This window comes from Salmo trutta, chromosome 3 (genome assembly GCF_901001165.1).
Source record: "Salmo trutta chromosome 3, fSalTru1.1, whole genome shotgun sequence".
NCBI classification, from domain to species: Eukaryota; Metazoa; Chordata; class Actinopteri; order Salmoniformes; family Salmonidae; genus Salmo; species Salmo trutta.
The window spans coordinates 56,171,319-56,188,847 of record NC_042959.1 but is presented as its reverse complement, the minus strand read 5'-3'; the positions used below and the strand labels follow the sequence as shown (position 1 = coordinate 56,188,847).

Genomic DNA, 17,529 nt, shown 5'->3' with positions numbered 1-17,529 from the left:
CCGGAGTCTCCTGAGACGGTCTGCAGTCCGGAGTCTCCTGAGACGGTCTGCAGTCCGGAGTCTCCTGAGACGGTCTGCAGTCCGGAGTCTCCTGAGACGGTCTGCAGTCCGGAGTCTCCTGAGACGGTCTGCAGTCCAGAGTCTCCTGAGACGGTCTGCAGTCCAGAGTCTCCTGAGACGGTCTGCAGTCCAGAGTCTCCTGAGACGGTCTGCAGTCCAGAGTCTCCTGAGACGGTCTGCAGTCCAGAGTCTCCTGAGACGGTCTGCAGTCCAGAGTCTCCAGCGACGGTCTGCAGTCCAGAGTCTCCAGCGGCGGTCTGCAGTCCAGAGTCTCCAGCGGCGGTCTGCAGTCCAGAGTCTCCAGCGGCGGTCTGCAGTCCAGAGTCTCCAGCGGCGGTCTGCAGTCCAGAATCTCCAGCGGCGGTCTGCAGTCCAGAATCTCCAGCGGCGGTCTGCAGTCCAGAGTCTCCAGTGGCAGTCTGCAGTCCAGAGTCTCCGGCGATGATTCACGGTCCGGTTCCTCCGGCGACGATCCATGGTCCGGTTAAACAAAAGCGGAGGGATCAGCGGGCGGAGCGGGGGCTACGCCCCGAACCGGAGCCGCCACCAAGGATAGATGCCCACCCGGACCTTCCCCTATAGGTTCAGGTTTGCGGCCGGTAGTCCGCACCTTTGGGGGGGGGGGGGTACTGTCACACCCTGACCTTAGAGAGACATTTTATTTCCTCTAGTTTGGTTAGGTCAGGGTGTGATGTGGGGTGGGCAATCTAGTTTTTGTATTTCGTTGTGTTTGGCCGAGTATGGTTCCTAATCAGAGGCAGCTGTCTATCGTTGTCTCTGATTGGGAATCATACTTAGGCAGCCCTTTTTCCCTCCTTCAGTTGTGGGATCTTGTTTTTGTACAGCTCAGTGAAAGCCTGCAGAACGTGACGTTCGTTTTCCTTTGTTTGTTATTTTGTTTAGTGTTCTGAGTATAAATAAAATTGAATCATGAGCACTTACCACGCTGCACCTTGGTCTCCTCCTTGCGACAATCGTTATAGTTAGATGTTATAAGGTGGGAATAGGCTTTATAACTTTGGACATGTCCTTTGTGGGGAAGTTTTGCCAAAAACAGAAATCTCCTCAAAGCAGGGAAAATATTAAATGGAAAGGATCAATTAGCGGGCCATGGTTGTGTCATTTGGCCTTTTGAAGACAGGCAGATGTTTCCTCTCCATGTTTCTGCAAGATCTTAGAAAAGAAAGAAAGAGCATCAAAAAGAAACAAAAAATGCCAACATTGTTATTGAACAGCCTTCTTCATTTCAGCTGGCAGCCGGTTTGTAGTCAAGCCATGGTCTGTAGCGGAAGAAAATTCATCTTCACTTTCGACTTTGAGCAAACACATTCCCGGACACTGCAAATGAATGTGTCCCTCAAATCCATTCAAATTAATTTAATTGTGTCCAGTTCAGTAAAAAAAAAGTAATTTATCACCGAGTCCTTGGTATCTCTTAATGGAATGTCACTAGCTGAGTCAATCTGGTGACATCATTGTCTTTTAAAAGCAAATTAATCCATAAAAGAACATCTTTATGACCACAAAACATCAAATTATGTTTGACTTTTTCCCCCGTGTTATGCATTCTGGAGGAGGTAGTCCCCTTGCTGAACATTTCTAAATTAAATCATTTAATCACCCTTTTACTTTCTGCCAGTACCCCCTCCCCCCAAACACATACACCTCCCTGACTAAGCCATACGGTTACGTGTGTTTACCCAGACTTGTGGGTTTGCACTAGTGTTTGACATTACTAATGACCGATATAGAAGATGGTGGTCTCAAAGCTTGTAGCAGGATGTCCTCACCCCTTCTGTCCCAGTCCCAGTCCTTTGTGAGGGACCTGAAGACAGATGCCAAGTCCTAGCAACCTCTGTTTATTGGGACTTGAGGGGAATTTGAAGGGTTGGGCTGTTGATCGGATGTTTGTTTGGTTGGTCACAGAGTCCAGGGGTCAGAGAGTCAGATTATGTGTGAGGTCACAGGAGACAGTGAAAGGTGCTTGACACCAAGTCAAAGGTAACAGCAAGAACAAATACGTTGAATCATTGGAAGAGTACACATACTTGAGGAGGTGACATAAGTCATCAGGGACATCTCATCAGGTAAGTACCCAGGTTGTTTGCTCTGCACTCCTCTATCCTTCCCTCTTTCACCCTGCTTCCCCATTTCCCTTTTATTCCCTCCATCTGTCCTCCATTACTGACTGCCTGCTCCCTCTTTTTCCTTTAATCTCCTTGGCTGACCTCTCTTTACAAACGGCCATCCTTCTCTCCTCAATCACTATGAGTTGGACCAGAGCACAGAAACAACAGAGATGAACACTTCAGACAGACAGTGGGAGGGCAGAGCGGGCAGCAGCCAAGAACAGATGAAGTCTCCTCACACTGATTCTGTTAGCCCAACCGAACATAGGCATTGAAAGGCTGAAGGGTTTGTTTGGTTGCATGCGAGGTCAATGCTTCTTTTATTATTTTTGCCAACACCGGTGCATACTGAAGCGTAAGCTGTTTGGTAGCTTTAGTTCATTGTTATGCTTCCGATTCAGTGCTTTTTAGTTATATTCTGTGTTATGTTTTGTTAGAAAGTGAAATAGAAAGTGAAATTGGTCTAGTGAAATACAAAACCTTCATCTGAAACTTGACTTCAGCATTTAAACTACAGTTTATGACTCATGAGTAATTGTACGTTGTAAACTTGTGAAAGTGTGTGAAAATAATATTTCAGTGTCAGAGGTGGATGTCCTGCTGTGTACGCCAGCTTGTTAATGCCAGTCTCCCTATCTTTTCTATCAGTCATTGTCCTTACTCATCGTTATTCTTTCACACCTTCTCATCTCATTATTTCCTGGTCTAGCGCTCCTCTCCTCTGCTCTCAATCCTCTCCTCTGTGAACAGTTCTCTAATTCCATCCCACGGGATCTGCCTTCCTCTTTTTCCTTCCTCCTCACTTCACCAATCTGTCCATATTTTCTCTGTCTTATCAAGGTGTTCCTCCTCACTTCACTGCTCTGTCATATTTTTCCTGTCTCAACGTGTCTTATCCTCCTTAACTCTTATTTTACCCTCTTCTCCTCTCCTACATGACCTCTCTGTCTCCTCTAAACTCTCTGTCCTTTGCCATGGAAAGATCTCATTTCTCTTTTGGCTGTCATGTAACAAAAAGTCCCCCTGGAAAAAAAAGGAAATCCCCAAAATAGGAGAGTAATCTGATCAGGCGAAACCAGAGCTCCCGTGGCCGTGTCAGCAGGAGCCATCTCCCTCAATCTCCCTCTGACGCCAGCCTCCACCCTCCGCTCATCCCTCTATCTCTCTCTGTCCATCTGTCTCCACCTCCTTCTCTTTTCCCTTTCTCTCCCCACCATCCATCACTCATTGTCCTTTTTCTCTGCCTCTGTCTTCTGTGCAGTGGCCCTGGTCACTTAGGCAGCTGGTATTTCCAACGGTAGGTCTGGCCTGGGTCGAGCTGATAATGAGCTGTGTGAATCTGAAGCCTTGTCATCCGAGCCACAGTGGAGCACAGGGCTGGAGTGTAGAGTGCACTGTAGAAAGGAGACAGGCAGACAAGTGGGCAGAGGGGGATAGGAACAGAGAGAAAGAATGAAGCACTGTTGTGCTTGTGCCCTTTTGTTCATCATGTGTACTGAAACTCTACAGCTACATGGTACATGGTAGGCCCCATTGTCCCAGAAGTCTTTGGTATCTGGAGAACCTTGTCAAGGCTATTAGTGGGCAACGGAGTGCCTGTAAAAAGGATTGACAGAGACCCTACTGATCTTAGTCTAATAGCATTTAGCGATAGAGACCCTTTCATTTTTATTTTATTTTTATTTCACCTTTATTTAACCAGGTATGTTATTTGAGAACAAGTTCTCATTTACAACTGCAACCTGGCCAAGATAAAGCAAAGCAGTGTGACACAGACAACAACACAGAGTTACACATGGAGTAAACAATAAACAAGCCAATAACACAATAGACAAGTCAATGACACAGTAGGAAAAAAAAGAAAGTCTATATACAGTGTGTGCAAAAGGCATGAGGAGGTAGGCAATAAATAGGCCATAGGAGCGAATAATTACAATTTAGCAGATTAACACTGGAGTGATAAATGAGCATATGATGATATGCAAGTAGAAATACTGGTGTGCAAAAGAGCAGAAAAGTAAATAAAATAAAAACAGTATGGGGATGAGGTAGGTAGATTGGGTGGGCAATTTACAGATGGACTATGTACAGATGCGGCGATCGGTTAGCAGCTCAGGTAGCTGATGTTTAAAGTTGGTGAGGGAAATAAGTCTCCAACTTCAGCGATTTTTGCAATTCGTTCCAGTCACTGGCAGCAGAGAACTGGAAGGAAAGGCGGCCAAAAGAGGTGTTGGCTTTGGGGATGATCAGTGAGATATACCTGATGGAACGTGTGCTACGGGTGGGTGTTGTTATCGTGACCAGTGAACTGAGATGTCATTCATTCATAACTAGAGGTCTTGCTTATTTCTTTCTCTCTCGCTCTCTTTCTTTCTCTCCCTCCCATACTCCCTATCTCTCCATCAGAGGCTAAGGAAAAATCCCATGATGAGTCCAGATGAATAATGAATACTATACATTATTCATAAGTAAGTCCTAGAATAGTACATTTTTCCATCCTTAGTTACCTATATATTTCATGAAACAACTATGTTTATTTATTGACTGTTGTTGACTGATGTGATAAGGTTCAAGGTAATCAAAGTAAACACAGATTGCTGTACATTTTTGGACATGACAACAGGTGTGTGCCATCCTTAGTTAGTTAGGCAGGGGTTGTTACAGTTGAAGTTGGAAGTTTACATACACCATAGGCAAATACATTTAAACTCAGTTTTTCACAATTCCTGACATTTAATCCTAGTAAAAAATGCCTGTTTTAGGTCAGTTAGAATCACCACTTCATTTTAAGAATGTGAAATGTCTGAATAATAGTAGTAGCTTTTATTTATTTTATCACATTCCCAGTGTGTCAGAAGTTTACATACACTCAATTAGTATTTGTTAGCATTGCCTTTAAATTGTGTAACTTGGGTCAAACGTTTCGGGTAGCCTTCCACAAGCTTCCCACAATAAGTTGGTTGAATTTTGGCCCATTCGTCCTGACAGAGCTGGTGTAACTGAGTCAGGTTTGTAGGCCTCCTTGCTCGCACACGCGTTTTCAGTTCTGCCCACAAATTTTCTATAGGATTGAGGTCAGTGCTTTGTGATGGCCACTCCAATACCTTGACTTTGCTGTCCTTAAGCCATTTTGCCACTACTTTGGAAGACCCATTTGCAACCAAGCTTTAACTTCCTGACTTATGTAATGAGATGTTGCTTCAATAAATCCACATCATTTTCCTCCTTCATGATGCCATCTATTTTGTGAAGTGCACCAGACCCTCCGGCAGCAAAGCACCCCCACAACATGATGCTGCCACCCCCGTGCTTCACGGTTGGGATGGTGTTCTTCGGCTTGCAAGCCTCCCCCTTTTCCTCCAAACATAACGATGGTCATTATGGTCAAACAGTTCTAATTTTGTTTCATCAGATCAGAGGACATTTCTCCAAAAAGTACAATCTTTGTCCCCATGTGCAGTTGCAAATCGTAGTCTGGCTTTTTTATGTCGGTTTTGGAGCAGTGGCTTCTTCCTTGCTGAGCGGCCTTTCAGGTTATGTCGATATAGGACTCGTTTTACTGTGGATATAGATACATTTGTACCTGTTTCCTCCAGCCTCTTCACAAGGTTCTTTGCTGTTGTTCTGGGATTGATTTGCACTTTTCGCACCAAAGTACATTCATCTCTAGGAGACAAAACGTGTCTCCTTCCTGAGCTGTATGACGGCTGCATGGTCCCATGGTGTTTATACTTGCGGCCTATTGTTTGTACAGATGAACGTGGTACCTTCAGGCGTTTGGAAATTGCTCCCAAGGATGAACCAGACTTGTGGAGGTCTACAATTTTCTTTCTGAGGAATTGGCTGATTTCTTTTGATTTTCACATGATGTCAAGCAAAGAGGCACTGAGTTTGAAGGTAGGCTTTGAAATACATCCACAGGAACACCTCCAATTGACTCAAATTATGTCAATTAACCTATCAGACGCTTCTAAAGCCATGACATAATTTTCTGGAATTTTCCAAGCTGTTTAAAGCACAGTCAACTTAGTGTATGTAAACTTCTGACTGGAATTGTGATACAGTGAATTATAAGTGAAATAATCTGTTTGTAAACAATTGTTGGAAAAATTACTTGTGTCATGCATAAAGTAAATGTCCTAACCGACTTGCCAAAACTATAGTTTGTTAACAAGACATTTGTGGAGTGGTTGAAAAAGGAGTTTTAATGACTCCAACCTAATTGTATGTAAACTTCCGACTTAAACTGTATGTATGCAGAACACACTTTGATCCAGGAACATAAGTTGCAGGTGGTTTGCAGACTGGAAAACTATTTCACGTCTGCCTGGGTAGAAGAATGCCATAGTTATTTCTCACAGTTAATGCAATTATTTCAAGGAGAGGTGCTTGTGGGGAGGCGTTAAAAGCATTCCAAAAAATAATTATAATTAACCGATTAATTTTTCGACAAAAGTAATCACATTCTTCTCCAATGCAAGGCCAAAATTCCAAGCCTGTGTTTTCAGACATCAGACAACTAAGTAGAGTGAACATAAAACAGCCTGTAAGTTAACCTCCTGGTCTAGCTGATGTAGAGCTGCAATATCATATCACACTACAGTGAGTGTACAATAAGGTCAATATTTGCATATACTGTATGTGACAGGAGTGCTCCCACGTTTAGCAGCAGTGATAATAAATACTCAAAATATCACCTATTCCCATGTGTTCACTCTGTAGATAAGAACAAAGGCTGTTTATGTGGCTCTAATGGAGCTCTATCAGCAGCTGCTCTCATGGCTTCACAGCAGCTAAGGATTGTAATCACCTGGTTGGCACCATACATATCCATAAACTACACTGTGACTTGGTGGAAAATCAAATGGTGCAGTGACACTTCCACTGTGCACTTTGTTAACGGTTGTTGTTATTCATAAGAGTGCTCTGTGCTTTCTCCAGATTTAAAGTCAAAGTACTTTCCAGTTATGCCCTGAATTAGAGAAGTGTTTGATTGTAGGTTTCATTAATGTCTAGGAACGCGCTGCGACCACCTGCATTGTGTTGCTAGTCCTCCCTCTGTGTGCCCTTTTCAAATGCCTTGACAGTTGCCTTGTGCATTTATCGACCAGAAGCCTAAAAACCACAACATGCCACTAATATGGACTCACCTCTGGCTTTTTCATGGACATTTTCTTTCAGACACTTGACCTTTTTTTCTACCTTGTCAATATGTTTCTGGAATCTTTTGTTTGACTGCGAGATCTTGTTATATATCTTGTTATACCCCAACAAAAAGAGGACCAGACTAAAACGATGTGCATTATGCAGTCTTGGATGGAGGGAGTTGACACCTGATTTAGGAATAGGCAGCCCAGGAGCATGTGCCTGGTGACATCTCCCCCAGGTTAGCCGTCAGTACGGAACGGGTCATGCAATGTTTTTTCAATCAGATGTTAACTTCCTCCATCAGGGACACACTGCTGTGCAAATCAAACATACTTGGAAAGGCGCAGAGGGCAAACTGATTCCTGTTTTAGTTTAGGTAATTACAAGGATTTGAACAGTGAGGGGAATAAGATGAGATATACAGGATGTTTTACTGTTGTTGATGATATATGAATTTACATAATGTACCAAGATATATACAGTACATAAAGGGAGGCAGCCAGTATAGACCTTATACATAGAGAGAGGGAGGATGTCAAGATGGAAGGATCAGGTTACAGCTGCTTTTCTCTCTGGCTTCTGTTCCATTAACTAATGGGCCTGGATGGGTGAGAGAGATTCAGACACTTTAGGAGGACAGTGGAAGATGTATAGAACTTGCTTCTTCATTATTGAAAACCACATGTGTTGGCAATACAGCCTTCATCTGATATACTGTACTTCCAATACGCATCACTCATGACTTTACATCACTGCAGTCCATTTGAACTTTTTAAGAAAGCATACAGGTAGTTATAATTCCCCAACTAACACACTTGCTGTCAAGCTACTGCGCTGTACCGTAGCTCACAATGTGCCACCTTTCTCCACACGCTCTGAACGCCTGCTCTGATTGCTAGCACATTGTGCAAATGCCCCCCCCGGCTCTGTTCTTTGCAGCACAATTAAAGTCTGTCAGCACTACCAGACTAATACAGCTCTGGTGGACTGAGCCTCCATCACTGCAGCCCACTAAATTCAGCCCTCCTCCCACCATTTCCATTCAAGGTCTAAGAATTATTAACGAGTTATTAATAAAGAGTAAGACAGCAGTAAGAGGTTTGTGAGGCTAAGAAAAATGGATGGGTGGATGATGGATACATGGACGGACAGAGGGATGGTTAAAGGACCCTGGGACGAAACAGCTCCCTCTGCAACTGGATCCTAGAGTTCCTGACGGCCCGCCCCCAGGTGGTAAGGGTAGGTAACAACACATCCGCCATGCTGATCTTTGACACGGGGGCCCCTCAGGGATGCGTGCTCAGTCCCCTCCTGTACTCCCTGTTCACTCATGACTGCATGGCCAGGCACTCCAACACCATCATTAAGTTTGCTGATGACACAACAGTGATAGGCCTGATCACTGACAACGATGAGACAGCCTATAGGGAGGAGGTCAGAAACCTGAACATGTGGTGCAAGGACAACAACCTCTCCCTCAACATGATCAAGACAAAGGCTTCTAAACAGCTTTCACCCCTAAGCCATAAGACTCCTGAACAGCTAATCAAATGGCTACCCAGACTTTTTGCATAGCCACTTTAACAACCCTACCTGCATGTACATAATTATCTCAATTACCTCGACACCAGTGCCCCCGCACATTGACTCTGTACCGGTACCCCCTGTATATAGCCCCGCTATTGTTATTCACTGCTGCTCTTTAATTATTTGTTTTTCTTATCTTTTTTTTGTTAATTTTAATTTTTTAGGTATTTTCTTAAAACTGCATCGTTGGTTAAGGGCTTGTAAGTAAGCATTTCACTGTAAGATCTACACCTGTTGTATTCGGCGCATGTGACAAATACAATTTGATTTGATTTAAAGGCTACATTTTTTACTGTAAATGTGTCTCCATTATTTTATATACTTCCCATACCTAGTTTTCTTAACACAGACAGACCAGCCAGGGACCATCCCCCAAAGAAGTGCTACTCCCAATTCCTGGAAGTCGTGATGACATCACCCACATGACTCATTGGTCAATGTTAAGTGTATAATGTTCTATTAAATAGGTACTAAATCATCCCCTTACTTCCACACCTTACCCTTTGACAACCAAACACCATGCAGCCCCCCATGCAGACGCTGGCCAAATGTAATTTTCCCAGACCAACCACAAGGTTAATCATTCTCTAACCACTGCCCGCCTGTGTGTGTGTGAGTAGGGCAATAGCATCTGTGGGAAAGTGTGTGTTCTTGAGTATGTGCGTTTGTGCACACGTGCCTGCTACCCTATCTTCTGCATGTCCCTCTAGCCGATAATCCGTCCCATATCATAGCACATCTCTCAGGCCCTCTCTCCTCTGATTAGAGGGATGACGCCTGTATATTTCTTTATTACTAGGATAACCCCATTTGGATTGGACATTTCCATGCCAGTAATGGCATCGTCTGTCATGTAATTTCTCCCTATAGACACCTCTTTCCATTCACACTCAATATGGAATGGCTCTCAGGCTATTATCTGCACCTCCAAACCAACCCTGGGCTGTTGTCTTAGCCGGAAATGAAAGTAATGTTATACAAGATGGCCATCTACTAGATTTATTAGCAAGATAGCCCAGCTATATTACTGTGATTATGGATGAATACTTTTGGGTGGACCTAGGGTGTACCAACTTATACTGTTTGTGTTTGCATCTGTGTATCTCCAACACCATCATTTGAAGGGAAATTGTTGTCATGATCAATGTTTGTTTTGATAGTTATGGCTGTTTATTTTTTACATTTGAGATGTTGTTATGGGTGTTCTAACTTGCACAATGGTTGAGATCTTTTTACGGTGTCAGCTAATAGGGACAACCTCAAATGTAAATCTGCTCTCGTTTCGTAACGACAGTAATAATTTGTAGTAATAACTGTTACCTGCTGAGTGCTTTGATGATTATTTTCATCCCTGAACTGGATATTAGTGTAAGATAACATTAATTTGGTCCCTTTAAATATTGTCTGACTCCTCTACCTCCCTTTGGCTCCTCTCTCCTTCTGGTCCTCTCAACAGGTGTAACAGGCCTGGTGCAGATAGATGAGAATGGGGACAGAGAGACAGACTTTGCTCTCTGGGACATGACTGACACCAACACCAGTGTTTTCCAGGTACTGAACACACACACATCTCTCTCTCTCTCTCTCTCTCTCTCTCTCTCTCTCTCTCTCTCTCACACACACACACTAAGGCTCCTCATCTCTCGTACACTAAGGTTCCTCATCTCTTTCATTCTGCCAGTGCTCATGAAGCTGCCTGCCTGTGTACACAGTCTCTGTGTGTTTTGAAGATGGGACAGTAAACTAGATGTACTCCAGAGGCATTAACATCTGGAAGAAAAGAGCTCAACAGTTCATAGAAAGACCTCCATGTCTCCATTACCACTACAATATACCATCTGCTCAGGTCTCTACAGTTCATAGAAAGACCTCCATGTCTCCATTACCACTACAATATACCATTGCATACAGTATTAACAAACCCTATTTCAGTTTACATATGATCATTTAATATGTAATTTCATCCACCCAGTGCCAATGTGTTTGTCTTATGTAATGACAGAATGATAAATATTAATTGGTGGCAAGCCACTGAGGTTAATGACCAACTGATCCAGCGAGATCTAGAGTATGTACATGTACAGTTGAAGTTGGAAGTTTACATACACTTAGGTTGGTGTCATTAAAACTAGTTTTTCAACCACTCCACAAATTTCTTGTTAACAAACTAGTTTTGGCAAGTCGGTTAGAACATCTACTTTGTGCATGACACAAGTAATTTTTCCAACAATTGTTTACAGACAGATTATTTCACTTATAATTCACTGTATCACAATTCCAGTGGATCAGAAGTTTACATGCACTAAGTTGACTGTGGATTTGGATAAAACACACTCTGAAGTTTCTAAAACTGTTTGAATGATGTCTGTGAGTATAACAGAACTCATATGGCAGGCAAAAACCTGAGAAAAAATCCAACCAGGAAGTGGGAAATCTGAGGTTTGTAGTTTTTCAAGTGATTGCCTATCCAATATACAGTGTCTGTGGAGACATATTGCACTTCCTAAGGCTTCCACTAGATGTCAACAGTCTTTAGAATGTTGTTTCATGTTTCTACTGTGAAGGGGGAGAGAATAAGAGCTGTTTGAATCAGGGGTCTGGCAGAATGCCATGAGCTAAATCATGCGCACGGCCGTGAGCATGAGCTGCGTTCCCTTTCATTTCTAAAGACAAAGGAATTGTCCGGTTGGAATATTGTTGAAGATTTATGATAAAAACATCCTAAAGATTGATTCTATACATAGTTTGACATGTTTCTACAAACTGTAATGGAACTTTTTTGGCTTTTCGTCTGGAATAGTGAACTGAATGCGCAAAGAAAAAGGAGGTATTTGGACATAAAGATGAACTTTATCAAACAAAACAAACATTTATTGTGGAACTGGGATTCCTGGGAGTGCATTCCGATGAAGATCATCAAAGGTAAGTGAATATTTATAACACTATTTCTGACTTTTCTTGACTCCACAACATGGCGGGTATCTGTATGGCTTGTTTTGGTGGCTGAGCGCTGTACTCAGATTATCGCAAGGTGTGCTTTCGCCGTGAAGCTTTTTTGAAATCTGACACAGCGGTTGCATTAAGGAGACATTTATGTATAATCCTATGCATAACACTTGTATCTTTCATCAAAGTTTATGATGAGTATTTCTGTAAATTGATGTGGCTCTCTGCAAAATCACCGGTTGTTTTGTAAGCAAAACATTACTGAACATAACGCACCAATGTAAAATGAGATTTATGGACATAAATATGAACTTTATCGAACAAAACATACATGTATTGTGTAATATGAAGTCCTATGAGTGCCACCTCAAAGGTTAGTGATTCATTTTATCTCTATTTCTGCTATTTGTGACTCCTCTCTTTGGCTGGAAAATGGCTGTATTTTTTTTTGTGACTAGGCGCTGACCTAATATAATCGTGTGGTGTGCTTTCACCGTAAAGCCTTTTTGAAATCAGACACTGTGGCTGGATTAACAAGAACTGTATCTTTAAAACGGTGTATAATACTTGTATGTTTGAGGAATTTGAATTATTAGATTTCTGTTATTTTGAATTTGGCGCCCTGCAATTTCACTGGATGTTGTCGAGGTGGGACGCTAGCGCTAGTGTCCCACATATCCCAGAGAGGTTAAACAGCTTGGAAAATTCCAGAAAATTATGTCATGGCTTTAGAAGCTTCTGATAGTCAATTGGAGGTGTACCTGTGGATGTATTTCAAGGCCTACCTTCAAACTCAGTGCCTCTTTGCTTGACATCATGGGAAAATCAAGAGAAATCAACCAAGACCTCAGAAAAAGAATTGTAGACCTCCACAAGTCTGGTTCATCCTTGGAAGCAATTTCCAAATGCCTGAAGGTACCACGTTCATCTGTACAAACAATAGTACGCAAGTATAAACACCATGGGACCATGCAGCAGTCATACCGCTCAAGAAGGAGACGCCTTCTGTCTCCTAGAGATGAACGTACTTTGGTGCGAAAAGTGCAAATCAATCCCAGAACAACAGCAAAGGACCTTGTGAAGATGCTGGAGGAAACAGGTACAAATGTATCTATATCCACAGTAAAACGAGTCCTATATCAACATAACCTGAAAGGCCACTCAGCAAGGAAGAAGCCACTGCTCCAAAACTGCCATAAAAAAGCCAGACTACGATTTGCAACTGCACATGGGGACAAAGATTGTACTTTTAGGAGAAATGTCCTCTGGTCTGATGAAATAAAAATAGAACTGTTTGACCATAATGACCATCGTTATGTTTGGAGGAAAAGGGGGAGGCCTGCAAGCCGAAGAACACCATCCCAACCGTGAAGCACGGGGGTGGCAGCATCATGTTGTGGGGGTGCTTTGCTGCAGGAGGGTCTGGTGCACTTCACAAAATAGATGGCATCATGAGGCAGGAAAATTATGTGGATATATTGAAGCAACATCTCATTACATAAGTCAGGAAGTTAAAGCTTGGTCGCAAATGGGTCTTCCAAATGGACAATGACCCCAAGCATACTTCCAAAGTAGTGGCAAAATGGCTTAAGGACAACAAAGTCAAGGTATGGCCATCACAAAGCACTGACCTCAGTCCCATAGAAAATGTGTGGGTAGAACTGAAAAAGTGTGTGCGAGCTAGGAGGCCTACAAACCTGACTCAGTTGCACCAGCTCTGTCAGGACGAATGGGCCAAAATTCACCCAACTTATTGTGGGAAGCTTGTGGAAGGCTACCCGAAATGTTTGACCCAAGTTAAACAATTTAAAGGCAATGCTATCAAATACTAATTGAGTGTATGTAAACTTCTTGTCAGGGGTGCGTAACTGGTGGCATGGAAGTCAAACGCAGGAGAGCAGAACTTGGTAAATAGCCGGAGCCGTTTAATGTACATAACTACCGGCATACAAAAATAACAAAACACATGGGCAACTAAACGCGTATCTCACCAGTCACATAAAGCACACGTACTTACATGGGGAACAGCCTACTGCTTTAAATGATCTAATACATTCAATCAATCAATGTGTGGTATGTTATTTGTCTATAACATTAGACATGCCCATTTTATGTTTAGGTTTTCAATATATCACAAACTGTTTCTGCATTTTACAGTAAGTTATACTGTGTTCCTTGCCAGATTGTGTCGGTGTACAACGGCTCTCAGAAAAAGCTGAGGGCCTTGCCTGGGATGGACATCCAGTGGCCAGGGGGCGCTGCTCCTTTAGATGTGCCCGTCTGTGGCTTCAAGAACGACAACCCAGCCTGCCTCGCACGTCAGTGGACTCCGTCTCTCTCACTCACTTTTGTATACACTGCCCCCCATAAAATGTCTTAGTTTGCATGACGTAGCAGAAGTTATAGTAGTCATAACCAGTCAAAACAGCTTACGATGACTGACTTTACACTGTCATGCAGTGGCTGTATTGAAGGAAACCAGGGGACCATAAAACATTTTCCCCTGTCTCTTTTTCCAGGAACCATCACAATCCACCAGATGGTAACAATTGTGGTGTTCTTCATCATTATCATCATCCTCACCATTACTGTCTTCATATACAGGTGAGTGTAGACAGGCCAGTTCATGCTCAATCAGCAAGTATGCACAGGGCCTAGAATCTACGGGAAGAGTTTTATGTTATTACATTTATAGCATTGTTCCCATATCTAAAAGATCAATCTATCATCTCTCTCTCTCTCTCTCTCTCTCTCTCTCTCTCTCTCTCTCTCTCTCTCTCTCTTTTGCACACACAGGAAGCTGAAGCTTGAAAATGAGCTGGTGGCTCAGCTGTGGAGGGTCTCCTGGGAGGATATTCAGATGAGCAACATGGAGAAAGTGCTGCGAAGCGCAGGCAGCAAGCTCACTCTGTCCCTGGTGAGTTCACACTCACATGCACGCTTGCAACAACACACACATTTCACAATACACACAGTCTTGCACAAAACTGATCCCATCCCACCTTTCACTTTATTTACAGAGGGGCTCCAACTACGGCTCCCTATTAACAGGAGATGGAAACTTTCAGGTGTTTGCCAAGACAGGCTACTACAAGGTAAGTAGGGTGTGTGTGTGTGTGTATGCGTGTGTGTGTGTGTGTGTGCGTGCGTGCGTGCATGAAAGAAAGTAACCTTTTAATGTCAACTGGATTGAATGCATAATGTTTTCTCTGTCTTTCAGGCGAATATTGTGGCCATCAAATACATCAACAGAAAACGCATTGAGCTCACCAGAAACGTGCTGTTTGAACTGAAACATGTGAGTCCTCATGAGGTTGTAGTGTGACGTGTGTATACTCCTCAATGCATATGTGCATCAGAGAATAGCGCTGTCCCTAAATGTGTAAGTTACATGGTGTCCTCCTTTCCGTCCCTCTCCAGATGCGTGATATTCAGAATGAGCACCTGACCCGCTTCATTGGAGCCTGCATCGACCCCCCCAACATCTGCATCATCACAGAGTACTGTCCTCGGGGTAGCCTACAGGTAGCCACCCCTCACTACTTCTCCACTATAAGATGGTCCACTGACCCATTACAAGTCTTTAGGAAACATTTTCCTTGTCTAAATGGTGTGTGTGTGTGTGCGTGCGTGCGTGCTTCATCCTTCAGGACATCATGGAAAACGAGAGCATCACACTGGATTGGATGTTCAGATACTCTTTAATCAATGACATTGTCAAGGTAACCACTGCTCTACACACTCTCCAGCTTATCTTTCCATATGTCAACTTCAATTGACTTCAGAAAACACATTTGCATCATTCAACAAGTGAACGTCCATATGCTTTGCCAAACATTTTTCGACTAAAGCTGAATATAAATAACTAATTTATATCTAATCTCTCCTTTTGACTACCCCTCTCTTCTCTTTCTACATTTTACCCTATCCCTACCTCCCTCCCCTTCTCCTTACCAGGGCATGGCTTTCCTCCACAACAGTGTCATTGTCTCCCACGGCAACCTGAAGTCGTCCAACTGCGTGGTGGATAACCGCTTTGTGCTGAAGATCACTGACTACGGCCTGTCCAGCTTCCGCACCGAGAGCAACACAGACGACGCCCATGCTTACTATGCCCGTTAGTCATCTGGCTCTGCAGGAAATTGCCCTTTAGACACAGATCTAGGATCAGCTTAACCTGATCAAATCCTTAAGAGAGTGAAATACAAAACTGACCTTAGAACAGTGTCTGTAGGCAAATTGATTATGCGTTTAGTCAATTTATCCATCTATGTGTGTAGGGAAGCTGTGGATGGCCCCAGAGCTGCTGAGGTTGGAGAGTCCCCCTCCATGTGGCACACAGAAGGGAGACGTCTACAGCTTTGGCATCATTCTCCAAGAGGTGGCACTACGCCACGGAGCCTTCTATCTGGAGGGAGAGCCGCTCAGCCCCAAAGGTAACACACACATACACACACACGCACTCTCTCTTTCTACATGACAGACATTTGGGACCAATTTGATCCTATGTAGCAAAATTTGAAAGTGTGTTTTTTACATTGGATAAAAGTAGAGATTCAGAGCGCGAAAGTTGTAGATAATACACTACAGTTGAGGAACAATGGGAAAGTAATTCTGCTTTGAAAGTTGATAAACTTGTAACCCCACTTTTGAGAAAATGGCTCTTGAATATTTTGGTACACCTACTTGAGAGCTCTTCTTTGTCTAAACCCATTCAGGATCGTTCTCAACCTCTTAAGCCTTAGCCCCACCCATCTCTTTAAGGATTCACATGTGAGTCCATGTGCTAAACAGAGTGAGTAAGTTCCCAGACAACTGAGAACTTGGAAAAATACGAGGTGAAATCATGACGTCAGTCATCTTCAGGTCGAAAAGTCAGGGCTCTAGAAAGAGGCCCGAGTTCCTGAGTTGGAATTCTGAGTTGGATGACAGTTCAAAACGATTTTTCCTAGTCGGAGCTTGTTTTTTTTCGAGTCTCAGGGTTGTCTTGAACAGACTGAAGTTGGAAGTCTGAGATTTCCGAGTCCCCAGTTTTTGAACGCAGCAATAATCCCAACCCATACTACTAGCAATACAAACTGATTGTCATAGCTAGCCACCATGCATGAATCTCCAGGTAGCTAAAGCTAACCAACTAGGTTCAATGTTAGCTAGCTAGCTAACATTAGGTTATAACTAGCAATGCAAATAGATTTCGGAGATACAAATAATATTATTACACAGATCATACACGTAACGTTAGCTAGTGAGCCAGCCAGCTAACGTTAGCTAGCTAGCTAACACTACGCTTTAACTTAAAATGAAAATGACATTCTGACTAAATTTGAAATGTATAATATCTGAAAATGTATCTAGCTAGTGTAACGAGGGTTGTATGAAGGGGACCAAGGCGCAGCGTGTAGAGTGCTCATCATTACTTTAATGATGACACCTAAACAGAAAACAACAAAACGACAGCCAACAGTTCCGTCAGGTACTACTTACAAAACGGATAACAACTACCCACACCAACACAAGAAAAACAGGCTGCCTAAGTATGGCTTCCAATCAGAGACAATGATAGACAGACAATGATAGAAACCATACCTGGCCAAACCATAGATAACAAAAACATAGAATTCCCACCCACCTATCACACCCTGACCTAACTAAACAGAGA

At 43.1% G+C, this 17,529-nt stretch overlaps 1 protein-coding gene across 2 annotated transcripts in view; it reads left to right on the top strand.

The window, feature by feature from the left end:
• Positions 1-17,529, top strand: part of LOC115179822 (atrial natriuretic peptide receptor 1) — a 63,073-nt gene that overhangs the window by 31,766 nt on the left and 13,778 nt on the right. For both annotated transcript variants that reach the window (XM_029741646.1, XM_029741637.1), the window contains exons 6-15: positions 10,381-10,475; positions 14,053-14,188; positions 14,390-14,474; positions 14,667-14,787; positions 14,891-14,965; positions 15,091-15,168; positions 15,291-15,395; positions 15,521-15,592; positions 15,828-15,987; positions 16,151-16,306. In XM_029741646.1, coding sequence (XP_029597506.1) covers positions 10,381-10,475; positions 14,053-14,188; positions 14,390-14,474; positions 14,667-14,787; positions 14,891-14,965; positions 15,091-15,168; positions 15,291-15,395; positions 15,521-15,592; positions 15,828-15,987; positions 16,151-16,306 — 1,083 coding nt within the window. The remainder of the gene's footprint in view (positions 1-10,380; positions 10,476-14,052; positions 14,189-14,389; positions 14,475-14,666; positions 14,788-14,890; positions 14,966-15,090; positions 15,169-15,290; positions 15,396-15,520; positions 15,593-15,827; positions 15,988-16,150; positions 16,307-17,529) is intronic.